Source organism: Denticeps clupeoides, chromosome 6 (assembly GCF_900700375.1).
Source record: "Denticeps clupeoides chromosome 6, fDenClu1.1, whole genome shotgun sequence".
NCBI classification, from domain to species: Eukaryota; Metazoa; Chordata; class Actinopteri; order Clupeiformes; family Denticipitidae; genus Denticeps; species Denticeps clupeoides.
The window spans coordinates 5,789,041-5,804,428 of NC_041712.1; the positions used below are offsets into that span (position 1 = coordinate 5,789,041).

General features: G+C 44.5%; 3 protein-coding genes across 6 annotated transcripts in view; all 3 read left to right on the top strand.

The window, feature by feature from the left end:
* Positions 1-4,949, top strand: part of ppp3ca (protein phosphatase 3, catalytic subunit, alpha isozyme) — a 32,126-nt gene extending 27,177 nt beyond the window's left edge. Inside the window, exons 9-14 of one of the 3 annotated variants that reach the window (XM_028983807.1) lie at positions 11-136; positions 1,000-1,077; positions 1,205-1,289; positions 1,854-1,951; positions 2,244-2,294; positions 2,983-4,949. In XM_028983807.1, coding sequence (XP_028839640.1) covers positions 11-136; positions 1,000-1,077; positions 1,205-1,289; positions 1,854-1,951; positions 2,244-2,294; positions 2,983-3,161 — 617 coding nt within the window. In that variant the 3' untranslated portion in view covers positions 3,162-4,949. Of the gene's footprint in view, positions 1-10; positions 137-999; positions 1,078-1,204; positions 1,290-1,853; positions 1,952-2,243 lie in introns of all 3 variants that reach the window. The other 2 variants (XM_028983806.1, XM_028983808.1) reach the window with 2 other exon arrangements.
* Positions 4,950-5,257: 308 nt separating this feature from the next.
* ecscr (endothelial cell surface expressed chemotaxis and apoptosis regulator) lies at positions 5,258-8,350 on the top strand. Of its 2 annotated transcripts, none has more exons than XM_028984285.1 (11): positions 5,258-5,484; positions 5,638-5,715; positions 6,029-6,151; positions 6,315-6,383; positions 6,624-6,731; positions 6,839-6,937; positions 7,061-7,156; positions 7,246-7,279; positions 7,410-7,480; positions 7,563-7,651; positions 7,740-8,350. In XM_028984285.1, exons 1-11 carry the CDS (start codon positions 5,379-5,381, stop codon positions 7,746-7,748), a joined length of 882 nt encoding a protein of 293 aa, XP_028840118.1. In that variant the 5' UTR covers positions 5,258-5,378; the 3' UTR covers positions 7,749-8,350. The 2 variants fall into 2 exon arrangements, with proteins under 2 accessions (XP_028840118.1, XP_028840119.1); XM_028984286.1 differs by having other exon boundaries at positions 6,032-6,151.
* A 1,245-nt stretch (positions 8,351-9,595) lies between these two features.
* Positions 9,596-15,327, top strand: dnajc18 (DnaJ (Hsp40) homolog, subfamily C, member 18). The gene is made up of 8 exons (XM_028983109.1): positions 9,596-10,116; positions 10,580-10,760; positions 10,906-11,051; positions 11,397-11,615; positions 12,258-12,370; positions 12,480-12,589; positions 12,822-12,994; positions 13,651-15,327. Exons 1-8 carry the CDS (start codon positions 9,990-9,992, stop codon positions 13,773-13,775), a joined length of 1,194 nt encoding a protein of 397 aa, XP_028838942.1. The 5' UTR covers positions 9,596-9,989; the 3' UTR covers positions 13,776-15,327.
* The last annotated feature ends 61 nt before the right edge of the window (positions 15,328-15,388 follow it).

Consider the following 15,388-nt stretch of genomic DNA (forward strand, 5'->3'; position numbering starts at 1 on the left):
TCATCCACAGCGGCGGTGCTGAAGTATGAGAATAATGTCATGAACATCCGGCAGTTCAACTGTTCCCCTCACCCCTATTGGCTGCCCAACTTCATGGACGTGTTCACCTGGTCCCTGCCCTTTGTGGGAGAGAAGGGTAACTTATATTATTCTAACATTTACATTTATGGCATTTATCAGACATGCCATAATCATAGCATAATGTTCATATTTGCAGAATTTTACTGATATGCTTTTTTGTCATTTGTTTAATTATTTTAAAGGTCCCCTGACATGATTTTTTTGCTTTTATATTGGTCTTAGTTGTCCAATAATACTGTATGTGAAGTCTCTTTCCAAAATTCCGCTGCAGTGCAGAATTACAGCCACTTTGATCCAGTCCCCCAATGAGATTTCCCAGGATGCACTGTTTCTGTGTGTGTAGCTTTAAATGCTAATGAGGAGAAGAGAGGCGGGATGAGGGGTAGAGCGGCCTATAGAAGTTGAGCGGGCATTCAGAAATGTCGCCATTAACACCATTCTTCCCACTGGTTCTGCAGAACTAAAACAATACATTTGTGCTCATTTTTACATCCAGTCACTGAGCAACTGCAATGCTCCGCATATTTGGAAACCATGATGGTCAGTAGAGATAACGTTTATGGGAAATTCACTGGGTGGACAAACCATGAGAAAGGGGAAGTAACCTTTCCCCTAATGATGACATAAGGGGACAAATTCCAGATCCAACCGTCTGAGCTGCCGCGCTCTGAACGATGAAGCAGAATGGCCAAAGCACTCTTTACACCTATTGCCATTTCTAGCCACTGCAGGACCATAGACAGGCTGGGGGAACTTGTATTAATGTTAAATAATCTCACAATAATCTCATTTTCATGTTGGGGGACCTTAAAATAAAATTCTCACAAGTGATAATAATTAACAATGACTATTAGCTATTAACAATTAGTAAGTTGTGTTGTTACACAATTATGCTCATGCCCTTTGACCTCTACACAGTCACAGAGATGCTGGTGAATGTGCTGAGCATCTGTTCCGATGACGAGCTGATGAATGATGGTGATGAGATCTTTGATGGTGAGAATTTTTCTGGTGTTTTAGCTCTTTACATAGCCTGGTGACATAATCTTCTTCAACTGAAAAACTTCTTAATAATCAGGTGTATAAAGTGACTGAAGAAACGTCTCCTGTTGTCTGTCCCCAGCCAATGCAGCAGCCGCCCGGAAAGAGGTGATCAGGAACAAGATCCGAGCCATAGGGAAGATGGCCAAGATGTTCTCGGTGCTGAGGTGAGACCATGTTCCCCCTTTCTTCCAGACTGAGAATGTATATCACAAGGGGGACACTTTCACAAAACGTAAGGTTTTCATGTCGACACAACCCTTCCGATCTACCTGGGCGATCTACCAAGAAATACGCTGTCACCTACATCCCAACTGGCTGGACTGCAAGACTACAGGACTACACAGTGTAAAAGGCAGGACTAAAAGTGTGAACAATTACAACAGTGCAAGGCAGGACTGCAGTCAAAATTGAAGGCACAAAAAAGTGACAAGAAAGTGATTTTTTTTTTGTCATTGTGAGACACTGCAGCTCAGCACACGGTGACACTGTGAAATATGTCCTCTGCATTTAACCATCACCCTTAGTGAGCTGTGGGCAGCCATGACAGGCGCACGGGGAGCAGTGTGTGGGGTCGGTGTCTTGCTTAAGGGGCCCTCACAACCCTTCACAACAAGTCCCGCTAAATTATGTTCTGCCTGATGGTTTCCTGCGTGAATGGGGGGGGGAGCTTGATAGTAATGGCATTTTTACATACAAACGAGCAAATCATGATTCTTGTGTGTGTCTAGGGAGGAGAGTGAGAATGTCCTGACGCTGAAGGGTCTCACCCCAACCGGTATGCTGCCCAGTGGGGTTCTATCTGGCGGCAAGCAGACCCTGCAGAGCGGTGAGCACAGGAGCCCCCCTGACCGGGCTGGATCCCTCTGGCCGTTTCGTTCTGTCCGTCAGTCTGTCTTTCTGCTTCTCCGTTTCTCTCTGTCTGTCCATCCCTATCTGTGTCGTCGGAGAGCAGGCGCTCAGTCCCGGCTGTGTGAATGCAGGGTGGGTTTGTGGTCCGTGGCCGTCTGCAGCGCTGGGTTGGTTGGTGTGTGTGTGTGGGTACTGCATGTCGCTGCCTCTTCCGTAGCGCTGCTGCATGGCTCGCTCAGGAGTAACCCACTCCCCTCCTCTCCCCCCAGCCACCATCGAGGCCATCGAAGCCATCGAGACGGAAACTGAGGACGGCGAAGGTAATTCCGGCCCCCCCCCTCCCACTCCCAGCCACCCCTCAGGTCATGGACGCCTGTGGGATAAGAAAGGGGCGTTTAACAGCCATATTTTAGCCTCCATATCAACTAACACAGTTCAGAAAGTCCACCAAGCCAAGGACTCACATGCTACCAACCTCCGAAGTGTACAGGCTACAAAGTGAAAGCATTGGAGATATCTGGCAACCCTTAATTTCACAACAGAAACTTGCTCTTGCAAATTAAAAGTCTGTATCCCTATTTAACTCCACTTCAGTTCTCTGGATTCTTCTCGTCAGCTGAGGAGTCCAGAGATTTCACCTTGATTCCCAGTGTACCAGATATTTACCTTGCGGTGGTTTCTCAGCAGTGCAGCGGGCACTGTGCTTCTGAAGATGCATGATGGTGTGAGGTCACCCTCCATGCCCAGGCATGCACTCGGACCGGGTTTGTTGGCTTGTGCATGTGATGATCAACCGAGGACCGCAGCGGAGGGCATCAAAACCATTCTTCCTACTTTCTCCTCTCTCTCTTTCACACTTACACACAAAAGTAAACCATGTGGTTATTTAATTTCATTTTAGAATTTTTTCTTATTAAAACGTGGAAGGGAACTTCACAGCTCTCCGAGGCTCGATCTGATTATCAAAAAGCAAAGTGTGCACCTCTAATTCTCCCCTCTCCCCCGCAGCTATCCGCGGCTTCTCCCCGCAGCACAAGATCAGCAGCTTCGAGGAGGCCAAGGGCCTGGACCGCATCAACGAGCGCATGCCACCTCGTAAAGACGGGGTGAACCACGTGGGCCACTCCATGGGCAAGATGAACATGTCGGAGGCCAACGGCACCGACGACAACAGCAACATCCAGTGAGGGCGTCGCCGCCGCCGCCGCCCTCCCACCTAAAGCCAACATCGCTGCAACACCACGCTGCAGAACTTCGCCAAAACCATAATTTAAGGCCTCCCAACGTCGAAAACACAAACGAAAAATAGCCACAGCAACAACAAAACGCTACACCTCTTATCAGCCTCTGCGCCAATTTTTGATTAGCTAAACCTACTCGAAACGAAACGACGCGGTGTGTGTGTTTTTATAAGCTGTCTGGGTGTCTGTATGAGGTGCACTTTGCGAAGTAGAGAGGGGTTCTCGCTCCGTGTTGGGGGTCTGTTGACTGGGCTACGGGGGGGCGGGCAGGGAAGGGGTGGGATTTGAGGCCAGCGGAATGCCAGAGCCGTCCTTTTTGTGAAAAGCAGGCAGTCCCTGGGTGGGGGTGGGGGGTTTGTATCTGTCACTTCCATGATGACTCCATCCACAGGGCAAGTGGGTGGGGCTGGGGATTAGAGCTCCTCCCATTGGGAGGGGGTGGCCAGCCAATGGCAATGCCATGCATACATTTTACAGTTTTGATTCCAAATTTTTGTTCACAAGCCCATGTCATACAGAAAATCTCACTGTTTAACATGTTTTGCTACTAGTATTAATCAAAAAGAAATTGTTGAAAAAAAACAAATGAAGACACAAAAACAACAAAAAAAAACATGTTTCTAAGAAAGGACATTTAAGGAAAATATATACATTTTACTACTCTCAATGCACTCTTACCTGAAAATTTTTATTTATTGATTTCTTTTTTGGTAAGACGACGTGAACCTACAGTGGGGTGGGTATGGTGGTGCTTGTGTATGCTTGGCTGTGGACTTATCACTGCAGGCACCATCACAGAAGCACAGAAGATGTAGGTGCTGCAAGAGGACCTCTGGTTCTGACCTGTGACCTTTGGCTCCACCTACCTGATTGTTTTTCACATGCCTGTAATTCAAGAGAAATATATATATACATATATACATATATATATATACAAAACTTAATATAAATAATGGACAATAATGGAAACAATGAATTTTTAATAGCATCTACGGTATGGAACGCATCAGTGCATGCAATTAAGTTCCTTATTGATATGTGAAATGATAATTGTGATGTGTTTCAATATGGTAGACTTGAATTATTTCCCTCTTCAAATTATATTTGTAAAGTTCAAATTTGTTTTTATATGTTCTTTTTTAACGTTTTCTTACTTTTATTTAATGTCATCCACGATTTTTCACGTGTTTATTTTGTTATCGTTGATTTAATATTTTTTTTTTGTATTGTTTCTGCTGTACAGGCACCGAAGCTCGTTTTGAGGTGTGAAGCCTTGTTTTCTCCGTTCAGTTGGTGTACAGAAGTTGTTCAATAGTGTGAATGAACATATTACTCAGTGAAACGCAACATTCAGGCTGCCAAAGCATGTTCGCATGGTTTCTTCAAACGTAAACAAAGATTTGACACAATGAAAAATCTTGTGTCTCACTTTTAAAAAGGAAAAATATATATTCCATTATAATTCTTGATGATATTCTTATTCTTCTTATTCTTACAAATAAGCTTACAGTTCTTTTGTTGTTTTTTTCCACTGTTTTTCTGATCCTTGTTTGGTCGAGATGTGGTTTATTTTGAAGAAGGAATTTCATGGATTTTAACTTGCGGCTATTTTTTCTTGTAATTTTCTCTGGAACTACGTTTTTGCATTTGACTTCCTTCAAGATACACACATTGTAAGCATGCCCTATGGGACAAATCACTTTTTTACTCTTGAATAAAATATGCATGAATTAATAGAGCTATTCGTGTTGTTACTCCTGGCGTGGCAGTCTCTACAGAATGCATATAGCGCAAGTGTGTGTGTGTCTGTATGTGTGAGACAGAGAGAGAGAGAGAGAGAGCGAGAGAGAGACTGGTACAGCTGCAGCATGCACTCCAAGTATTGTTTTAGAGGAACCACACCCTCACACTCAGCCAATATGACAAATGTCTGGCCAATCGGATCCCTCCACCGACACTGTGTTTTCCATGAGTGAACTCCATCTGCTTCCTGCCATTCTTCCACAGGAAGCTGACAGAACAGCGTCAGGCCCTAACCGCCACCCCCACACCTTATTTTAACCAGGGGTGGGCATAGCTTGGTGGGGCACCACCGCTTTCCCTGTTCCCTTCTGCCACCGCCATCTCTGCCTTACACACGTACGGCATTACGGCAGATATCACATGGTAGGGTTACACTTTACTTTTCAAGACAAAAGCAAGCGGTGTGATTCAGACATGGACATCCTGCTCATGGTCCTCACAGTGTCCGTACGCGGCATGTTGGCAGGTAAGTGGAGATGGAAGTGTAGTTCTCTCCATGTTCAATTCAGACCAGAAATAGCAGAGTGAGGTTCGTGTGTCTTTGCTTTCGTGTTCGTGGCTTTTCACTGGAATGGAGAAAATGAAAAAAATGCTTATTAAAATAAGCATTCTGCGACAGATTCAGCTGAAGAATTTGGTAACAGGACATCCGCATACTCAACTTCAACATCCGTTGAGCCAACAACCGCTAACACAGGTGAGTGTGGGGTTATTGCATTTCAGGCAGTGGAGACCAGCACCAGCTCAACATATCGATAACATCCAAATAATAAATATACTGTTTATCATTTATCAAAACTTCAGGAGATCCAAGAGATCCTAATTTAAAACCAAGCAAGGTAAACTGACAAAAAAGATATGAATGTCCTCAACATTAGAAGCTGGAACAATGGCCAAATGGGCTTTCATTTCTCAGCAACCATACATTTTGTAATGATAACTAACTAAGAGAGCATGGTGACCAATATCAACGCCACATATCACTTCACACTCCTTTTTTCCCATTCAAGCAGAAACAACTTCACTACAAACTACAACTTTCACCAGCCAATCAGGTCACAGCAATACAGCCCCAACAGCCGCTACATCGCCTCCTGACTCCTCCTCGTCCACCTCCTCTACCTCCTTCCCAGGTAATTCAGAAATGTCTAGGCTTGACACTGACTCCCAGGCAAAAGGCAACGGCATGAAATGTGAGCATGGCTTGATACACAAAAGGGCCACTTTACGAAACACATTTTAAAATACATGTTACTTAACAAAAGAATCCGGTTTTGAGAGATGAATATTTTCCAGAAAAGTCAACCGACATGAAACACCTGACTCCTCCAGCATCGGCAGCTTATCGGCCCACCACCTTAGCAGGTACGGCATTCAGAAAGAATGATTACATTAAAGTTCCTCCAGTACTGAAAATTACCTTTGTCAAATGTTTTAGGTCTTACAATTTCTATTTTTTTGTGGAACAAAGACTTAAACCTATGCAATGACGCATGTAGAAAAATATAAACAGTATGCACATATCTGCATCTGCTACAAAGCTCTGATTTGGTTGTTTAAATTGGTATTAAATGTAAAATAACAAAAAAAAAACTTTCTTTGCAGGGACTATGAGTGTCAGATCATCTTCAGCCACTCCATTGTCATCTGTCAACACAACCGTTCACCAAGACCCATCTCCAACTTCAGTGCAACATCACACTCCTAATGACTGTATGCTCTCTTACTCCTAATCCTACTCCTGTTTAATTATCATTAATTATGCCAAACATGTAGTTACAGCAGGTTTGACCTCTCGTAACATAATAACGGTTAAACAGCCTTCAAAGCCACAGAGACCCCCACACGGGACCCCCACTCTGCGTCAGTGCCTCCACCCACAGAGTCGACGACCAGCAGCCTGACCATGCTTGCATTTGGTACTGGGGAAAAGAAAGAAACACACACTCACACTCACACACACACACACTGATATGAGAGTACAGTATCAGGATTTAAACCTGCTGCCTCACATGTCTTCTGTGTTTATTCTCCTCCCGAAGGAGTGATGACCTTCATTCTCATCCTAATCATCGTCATGGTGATATTAGTGACAGTCATCAACATGAGGGGACGGTGCAACAGCACCAAAGAGAAAGGTTTGTGTGTTTGTGTGCTATTTCAGACAGCTGGAGATGACCCCCCTGGCAGATACGTCATGTAAATTGAAGAACTTTGTGCTTTTCAGATCAGAAGAATGGCGAGCCAATGACTTCTGAAAGGTTCAGTACCCACATGTAGTGAAAGTAGAAATTAGAGTGCGGAATATAGAATGTCTGGTTGGTATTGATGGTGGTAAGGGGTTCATGTAGGGGGGCATGCAAAACTTCCTTCCTTCTACTCTGCCTTCAGCAACATTAGAGCCAATGGAGACAAAGAGAGCGTCACGCTGGTCTCCATGAGGACAATTAACACCAACACAGGTAAGGTTGTTTGTTCAGCATCAGCATGTGTGCTTCAGGAGCCATTTGAGAGCCGATGCTCCTGCACGTCTCTTCTCTGCAGACACAGATTCTCCTCAGCTGTCTTCAGTTCACAGCACACTGCTGGACAATGAAGATCAGGAGCTCAGCAGAGATCTGCTCATCCCAAAGGTGCAGGTTCAGCATCAGCATATGAAATTCTTTACAAATGATTTGCTGTATATGTTCACTTCACTCTGTCATTTTCTTTTATTTGCAGTTTATGTGAAGACATCACAAAAACTCTCCAGAATATAAATAAATGAAAATAATTAAATTGTTCTTGTGTTTGGCACAGAGCATAAAGCCATCAGTTTGGGAAAGTCTTTGCACTTTTTCTACATTTTGTGTTGGTTCTCATTTTAATAGGATTTATAATGATCCATTAAGGTAATAATTCTTAGTTAAACATATAACTTGTGTTTTTATTAAACAATCAATCCACAGCCACCCAATCGGCAAAGCTTTGCAATTAAGGTACAAATAATATGCTTGAGTAAGGCTGAAAGAATCATGAATTCATCTTGCTCACCATGTGTCTTCATGTGATTCCTTCACAATTACAAAAGCATCCATTAAAGAGTTCTAATTCATAGTTAATTAATACATAAACTGATGTGCCACTAAACTAGCAGGGATCCATACAATGATCCAGACTGCATTGAGTAAACATCAATAATTATTCATCATTAAAGGTCAGAGAATAATTCTCCACTTGAACTTTAAGTAATGATCTGCACGAATACGGATGTGTGTGTGTGATTCGTGTGTATTTAGTCTAATTCTGTAACCCTGTGCATCCATTCATGCATTAAATCGTATTGTTTGTAACCCTGTTGTAAACTGTTACCAGAATATCAACATTTTACATTTACAGCATTTATCAGACGCCCTTATCCAGAGCGACTCACAATCAGTAGTTACAAGGACAGTCCCCCCCTGGAGCAACTTAGGGTTAAGTGTCTTGCTCAGGGACACAATGGTAGTAAGTGGGGTTTGAACCCGGGTCTTCTGGTTCATAAGATAAGATAAGACAAACCTTTATTAGTCCCACAAGTGGGAAATTGCACTTGTCACAGCAGAAAGTGGACAGAAGCAGAAGGTAATAGTAGCAAAAACAGAGGTAATAGCATCACAAAAAATAACATAAATATGTATCTGTATATATGTACAAATTTACAATTTAAACAGTTAACAATTTAACAGAATGTGCCAAAGTGTGTGTGTTTGTCTGTGTATGTGTGGTCAGCTGTGAGGTCTTTGTTATAGAGTCTGACAGCGGTTGGAAGAAAAGACCTTCTGAACCTCTCCTTCCCACATCGTGGGTGCAGTAGCCTGCCACTGAAGGAGCTGCTCAGTGCTGTCAGAGTTTCTTGCATGGGGTGGGAGATGTTGTCCAACAGGGATGACAGCTTAGCCACCATTCTCCTGTCACTCACCACCTCCACTGGGTCCAGAGGGCATCCTAGAACAGAGCTGGCCCTCCGGATCAGCCTGTTCAGCCTCTTCCTGTCCCCAGCGGAGATACTGCTACCCCAGCAGACCACACCGTAAACAACACTTGTAGCTCTCCACTGCCTCAATGGCCATACCCTGGATGTCCAGTGGTTGCAGTGGAGGATGTTTGTGCCTGCGGAAGTCTACCACCAGCTCTTTGGTTTTTCCAGTGTTGATCTGGAGGTAGTTCTGCTGGCACCAGTCCACAAAGTCCCTTGTCAGTTCTATGTACTCCCTGTCGTCCCGATCAGTGATGAGGCCGACTATTGCAGAGTCATCAGAGAACTTCTGCAGGAAGCAGTTGGTGGAGTTGTGTGAGAAGTCCGCAGTATAGATTGTGAAGAGGAACGGCGCCGGAACCGTTCCCTGCAGGGCCCCCGTGAGTGTGTTACTCGCTAGGAAATTTGCACAGGAAATGTTTTTTGTTAGTGTACCCAAAAAGACGGGTGTCTTAAATAAAGAACAACGAGCTGCTCTAATATCGGTTTATTATTGGTAAGAACTCGCGTGTTCCGACGGCTCCATTTAAAGCTGGAAAGCGCGCCGCGCGATTGGTCCGTTTCCTGACCGCCCGCTTCCGGTTCCGCTTCGGCGACGGCCTGACAGATATGGAGGCTGCGGGAGAGCAGCAGCGGACGGCGGCGGTGTCGGGTTTCGTGGCCTCGCGTCGCGTCTGTGGGCTGTCGTGTTGATTGTGCGGAGTACGGGGTCGTTTCTTTCTCGCCCGAGGGACGGAAATGCGTGAGCCCGAGTGTACTGGCTGGGCGACGCTGGTGGGCTAATCATCGATAACTAGCGTGCTAACTAGCGCGCTAACTAGCCAGACATAAACAGCCATAAAGACCTTTTTCAGGCACGTGTGAGGACTTCCACTTCTTCCAGAAACTCGTTTTACACTCGGCATAGCGGCCATTTGGTTGCCACGTGGCTGTTATCCTGCTGCTTAAAAAAGTTTTAAAAGCAAAAAAAAAAAATGGACAAGGAAGAGTCGGACAGGTTGATAGAAAAAGCCAAGCTGTGCTTGCGCTCGGGACGGAGAGAGAAGGCGCTTCAGATGCTGCACGAAGCTCAGAGGATTTACCCCAGTACCAGGGCGAGAGGTGAGCGGCGGTGGCCGAAATAGAAAGTGCAGCGTCGGGATCTTGCTGCAACAAGAGCCTGGAAAACACGTCCCCTTTACAGGCCAGAACGCACGGATGTCGCGGCTCAGTAGTCTGCGCTGGAGCAGGATTTATAGCCACGAAAGCTCTTGTAGCTGAACGAGTCTGCAGTTATCTGTGGAGGTTCTCGGTCGTCCAGCTCGTGGTTATTTCACTGCCAACTGGACTGGTTGAGGATCCTTGACTAGGTTTCACCCGTCCATTCCAGAGGGCTTCCTCAAGTCTGGAGAAATGTTGTCGAGGATCCATAACAAGTCCAGTTGCCATTGAGGAGCCTCCAGTCGCATTTAAATGATTTATATTTTAAAAGTGTGTGTATGTGGTCAGAAGTCTTTACTAATCGTAATGTAACCGGTGTGTGTAGTTCCAGATTTGTCATCTGTAGCGTTCTCCTCCCCTACAGTTCTGATCGATGCGATTGTACGGAATGGGAGTACCGCTTCGGCAGAGGAGCAGCAGCAGCAGCAGCGCACGTACACCCCACCGCCGGGATGGAGGTCCACGGATGAGGACAGTCCACGGCCAGAGGTGACGAGTGACGACAAGAAGAGCTACACTGAAGAGCAGCGCCAGGGAGTGCTCAGGTGGGACAGTATTCCTGAATGGTGGAATTCACCATTTCTGTTTGTCCTGTCCTCATAGACAAAACTATTTTTATCCCATAATCACATGCATGACCTATATTCTTTTTTTCTCCTCCATTTAAATTATTTGGTTCTGTCTTCATAGGATAAAGAGGTGTAAAGACTTCTATGAGATCCTGGGTGTGCCGAAGGATGCCAGCGATGAGGACTTGAAGAAAGCTTATAGGAAGCTGGCTCTGCGCTTCCACCCAGACAAGAACTGCGCTCCTGGAGCAACAGATGCCTTCAAAGGTAGGAGTGCAGCTCCTGGGAATCACATTATGCCCAGTCGCTCCTTCATCACTGTCTCCATCTCATGCCGTGTATTTTGTTTTCACTGCATGGTAAATGTAAGCCCCCGCATAGACACAAGCTGAACAAACCGAGGCCTCAACCGTCATGTGACGTGTTCATAAAGGTATTTTTTATGAAGGGGTAATAAATACAGGTTTTTCTCTTATTAAAGGAAAGTTTATTTCTAAAGCGCCTTTCGCACACAGTAAGTCACAAGGCGCTGCACAATATAACAGAGCAGAAGTAAAATCTGATCATCACCGCCACATTAAAAAGAAAACCCTCTTCCTGCTCTCTTTGTAGCCATCGGCAATGCGTACGCCGTGCTGAGTAACCCAGAGAAGAGACAGCAGTACAACCAGTATGGAGACCAGACTGCAGCTGAGCCCCCCAGCCAGCCCAGCAGCCAGGGCCACGCCCATGCCCACCACGCCCACCACCGCACCTTCCACAGGGATTTCGAGGCAGACATTTCCCCTGAGGAGCTTTTTAACATCTTCTTTGGCGGCAGATTTCCTACAGGTTTGCAAGACTCTTTGTGGGTTTGCCCAGTGTTTGATTGGTTTAGGGCAATGTATGTTTTTGTTGGTTAGATATTTTTCTGAATAATGTTTTAAGGTCTTCAGTGAAAATGTAACTTCTACATCTTATGTCTGCACAAAGACACCTGAGAACATGTTACAAAGACAGGGCTCAAAACTCTTCAAGACAAAACTAAATAGGAATGACAGGGATTAACAGTATAGCAACTCCTATAGTACAGACTACTTTATTGACTGATCTATGTCAGACTCGTTGATGACCGGTGACCATTTACTAGTTGGTATTTTTCCGGTTGACCTATTACATCACAGACTAAAACAATAGACAAAAGATCTGCTGGTAAATTGATATCGTGGTGAATTGGACACTCATTGCGAGTTGCGTGCTATTCTTTGTGGTGTGTGGGGGTGTTACAGACTCCACTTCTACTATGAGCGGTGTGTACACAGATTTGTATGCCAGCAGTTTGTAAGAGTTCAGTCTGACTAACATGACATAGAAGTTTTCTGAAACTTTATGTAAACGGTGCTCTCTGCGTATGAATAATGTATCGCGTTACGTCAATGCTGTTTCGGTTGTTTTTATCCCACCGGTTTCTGGGTTGTGTTTTGGCTCCTTTAGGTAACATCCATGTGTACTCCAACAGAGGTGCGTCCTACTCCCACTTTTACCAGCCCCGGCGGCGACGCATGTACGAGAGGCACGAAGAGCCAGTGGAGGAGAACCGCAGTCAGGTGTGTGGTTTGTAGGGGTGTCTACGTCTGGGTTGTTGATGAGCTGTAATACTTTTCTTGTGTGACCTTATTTCTCTCCTTTTTTTTTTTTTTTTTTTTTAATAAACAGAACAACTTCACAGCTGTTCTGCAGCTTCTTCCTGTGCTGGTACTCATCCTTATCTCTGTGGTAACCCAGATGTTTGCTACCAACCCTCCATACAGCCTTTTCTACAAACCGTGAGTCTGATCGTGTCATTTGCTTATGTTTAGTCAAATGTGTACTAATCGTACAAGACAATATTATCCTATATACAATATATTTGTTCATTGAAGATATAAATGTTGTCACTATGCAGTCTTAACCCTATTTGATCCCAGATGTATAGATTTTTGTTTTAACTTGAATGGTATCTCGTGTTCAGTCTTACTTGGCCCTTGCCTGTCTCATGTGGTGGTGATCTGTCTGCAGGTCCATGGGCTTAGTGGTGTCCCGAGAGACCCAGCATATGGGTGTTCCCTACTATGTAGACAAAAGCTTTCACAAGGAGTATCACGGCGCGGCCTTGGATGAGCTGGAGAAGACCATAGAGAGTGACTACATAGACCATCTGCAGAGCAGCTGCTGGAAGGAGAAACAGCAGAGTAAGGCAACTGTGACCTTCCCTCTAACCTTATTCCAGAGTAGCTTATCTGTCCCGGAAATTGCCCGTGCAGTTGTTTGTTGTGGAGGGTTTGCCTACTGGTTAGTGAGATGGAAGGAGCTAAAAGGAGCATCTTGTTGTCTCACAGACAAACAAGATGCAGGGTTCCTACGGCCATTAAAAACCTGGAAAAGTCATGGAAATTGAAAAGAGCATTTTCCAGGTCTTAGAAAACAAAATAAAACCAAAAAAACCAAACCAAAACACTGGCTAGACCTATTTTCAAGCCTGAACTTCACACCTCTGACTGCAACCATTTACTTGCATTATGCAAATATCATTAGCGAGAATGCAACTAGATCTAGTTTGCTTCGGGGGCTGGTCATTCAGTCACGCAAACTATCTGCATGAGGCTGCAAAACCTAATAATAATTCTTGTCCACAAAGTTGGAATCTTCTTACATGCTCTATTCATTCTGTTGTACTCTAGAACCATTAAATCACCTTCCTGGATCAGTCAGAATTGCGGCTTAAGGCCTCACTCCACATCATGTTTGGAAATGAAGGGTCATTTGAGGGAGTCGCAGGTCTCTGATTGTGCTAACTGAATGGGACTGGCTTTAGGATCGTTTCACATATGAACCGTTTCCCCAACAGAGTCTGACCTGGCCAACCTGGGACAGCTGTACCGGGACGAGAGGCTGAGGCAGAAGGCGGAGTCCATGAAGCTGGACCACTGCGAGAAGCTGCACCGGTTCATCGGCCGTCAGCGTGGAGACTGAAGGATTCACCGGTGGTGCGGTCACCCCCACCCCTCTACAAACACTTCATCAGCCTGAGTTCATTGCATTTACCCTCACGGGTCACTTCCGTTTAGAGCAAACAAGCCACATGGACGTGGTGCCTTCTGTCTTTATTTTATTTATTTATTTATTTTCCGTGCAAGAGAAATGGAGCACATATGGAGTGCTTACAAGCTGCTGCCTCTGTAGAGCAATTAGTTTTGCCAGCCTGTTACCACTTAAAGCTCAGCCTCGTCACGTGGTGGGGTTTTATAGGAAGAGTTTGCCCTTTTACTTCCTTACATTAAGGAATTCAGGCTTTTGAGAAATTACCATTTGGTTAGGCCACTTTCCTGAGTATGTTAGACTGATTAACTTATTTGTTAAGTAATTAATTTAATATTTGTTAAAACATTTCTTGTTGCTGTGAGATAATATTTATTGATGAGATTAATGTAATTCATTTAACACATTAACAACTATTTAATTTCAGTTTTTTTTAATGGTCAATGAAAATTGCTACCGCTGCACTACTCTTCAAAAGTTTTAAAGTCATTTAGAAATCTTTGTTTTCCATGGTAGAAACATGGAAGGGAAAATACTACCGAATGAATAAGAAATGGTAAGAAAATGAAATAATAGTTGTTTCTTTAAAATGTTATCTAAGAATGCTCCAGTTGCAGCAATTACAGCTTGGCTGCCATCGGGCATTGTAGATGTCATTATTTTGAGGTAATTCTTATAATGAATGAAGCTTTTAGAGTAACGGACTTGCATCACTGCGCACAGCATCCATTGCTGATAAAATTCATCTTGACCTTTGTGCAGGTATTCCATTCATTAAAAGCCATTTCCAGCAACCAATGTCTGGACAGGAGTTTTGACCTAAATGACCCAAAATTTTTGATCAGTAGTGTAGTTAAGAATCTCATGAAGTAAGCCTGAGGTGCAGACACATTTCAAACCTGTTTTATTGGTCAATTTCTATAAATGTCCCTTAAAAACCAAGAAAGTGGTCTGCAGCAGTGCAGCAAGTACTTTGCCAAAAAAGAAAAAGGTAATCCCTCATTTGTATTCATGGTAAGAATTGGGTTTGGACAAAGGTACTTTTCTTCTTTCTTTCTGTGCCACTCCAGCTCTTTTGTTGGTAATGCATGCAGCCTAGTGGGAGTTCCCGGTGTCCTCCCTCCCTGGTGGGAGACCACGTTCCGCAGCAGAAGCCGCCTTTCTAGTCAGTGCGTTCTGCCCATCGCCGAAAGGACTGTTAGAGGTACCTGTTCTGAGCCGTCTGGGTGGGATCAGCTCTCCGTTCGTTCTTTTCATCCATCTGAACTCAAGGCCATAATATAGCACAAAACTGGAGACACGAGAGTTGCATCAGGCACGATGGGGCTTCCAGCAGACCTTCACTTACTACTAACTGGAAGGGGATGTTTCCAGAATGCTGGCAGAATGAGGAACGCTGTCTGTTCAAACCAGCGTTTTGGTTTGTGCCGGGCAGGGTTTCTGTGTTGGTTTAATTAATTAAAATCTACAACTCTACTGTTGATCATCTGAACGCCTCTGGTATTTATTTGAGTCGTATTATTCTTGACCATGTGGTGTAATTATCA

Bases quoted from the DNA above. Each gene is read 5' to 3' on its own strand.
- ecscr (XM_028984285.1), top strand. From the start codon at position 5,379: ATGGTAGGGTTACACTTTACTTTTCAAGACAAAAGCAAGCGGTGTGAT. The intron at 5,716-6,028 runs GTGAGTGTGGGG...TTCCCATTCAAG, and splicing joins GCCAACAACCGCTAACACAG to CAGAAACAACTTCACTACAA. The intron at 7,481-7,562 runs GTAAGGTTGTTT...TCTTCTCTGCAG, and splicing joins GACAATTAACACCAACACAG to ACACAGATTCTCCTCAGCTG.
- dnajc18 (XM_028983109.1), top strand. From the start codon at position 9,990: ATGGACAAGGAAGAGTCGGACAGGTTGATAGAAAAAGCCAAGCTGTGC. The intron at 10,761-10,905 runs GTGGGACAGTAT...CTGTCTTCATAG, and splicing joins CAGCGCCAGGGAGTGCTCAG to GATAAAGAGGTGTAAAGACT. The intron at 11,616-12,257 runs GTTTGCAAGACT...TGGCTCCTTTAG, and splicing joins TGGCGGCAGATTTCCTACAG to GTAACATCCATGTGTACTCC.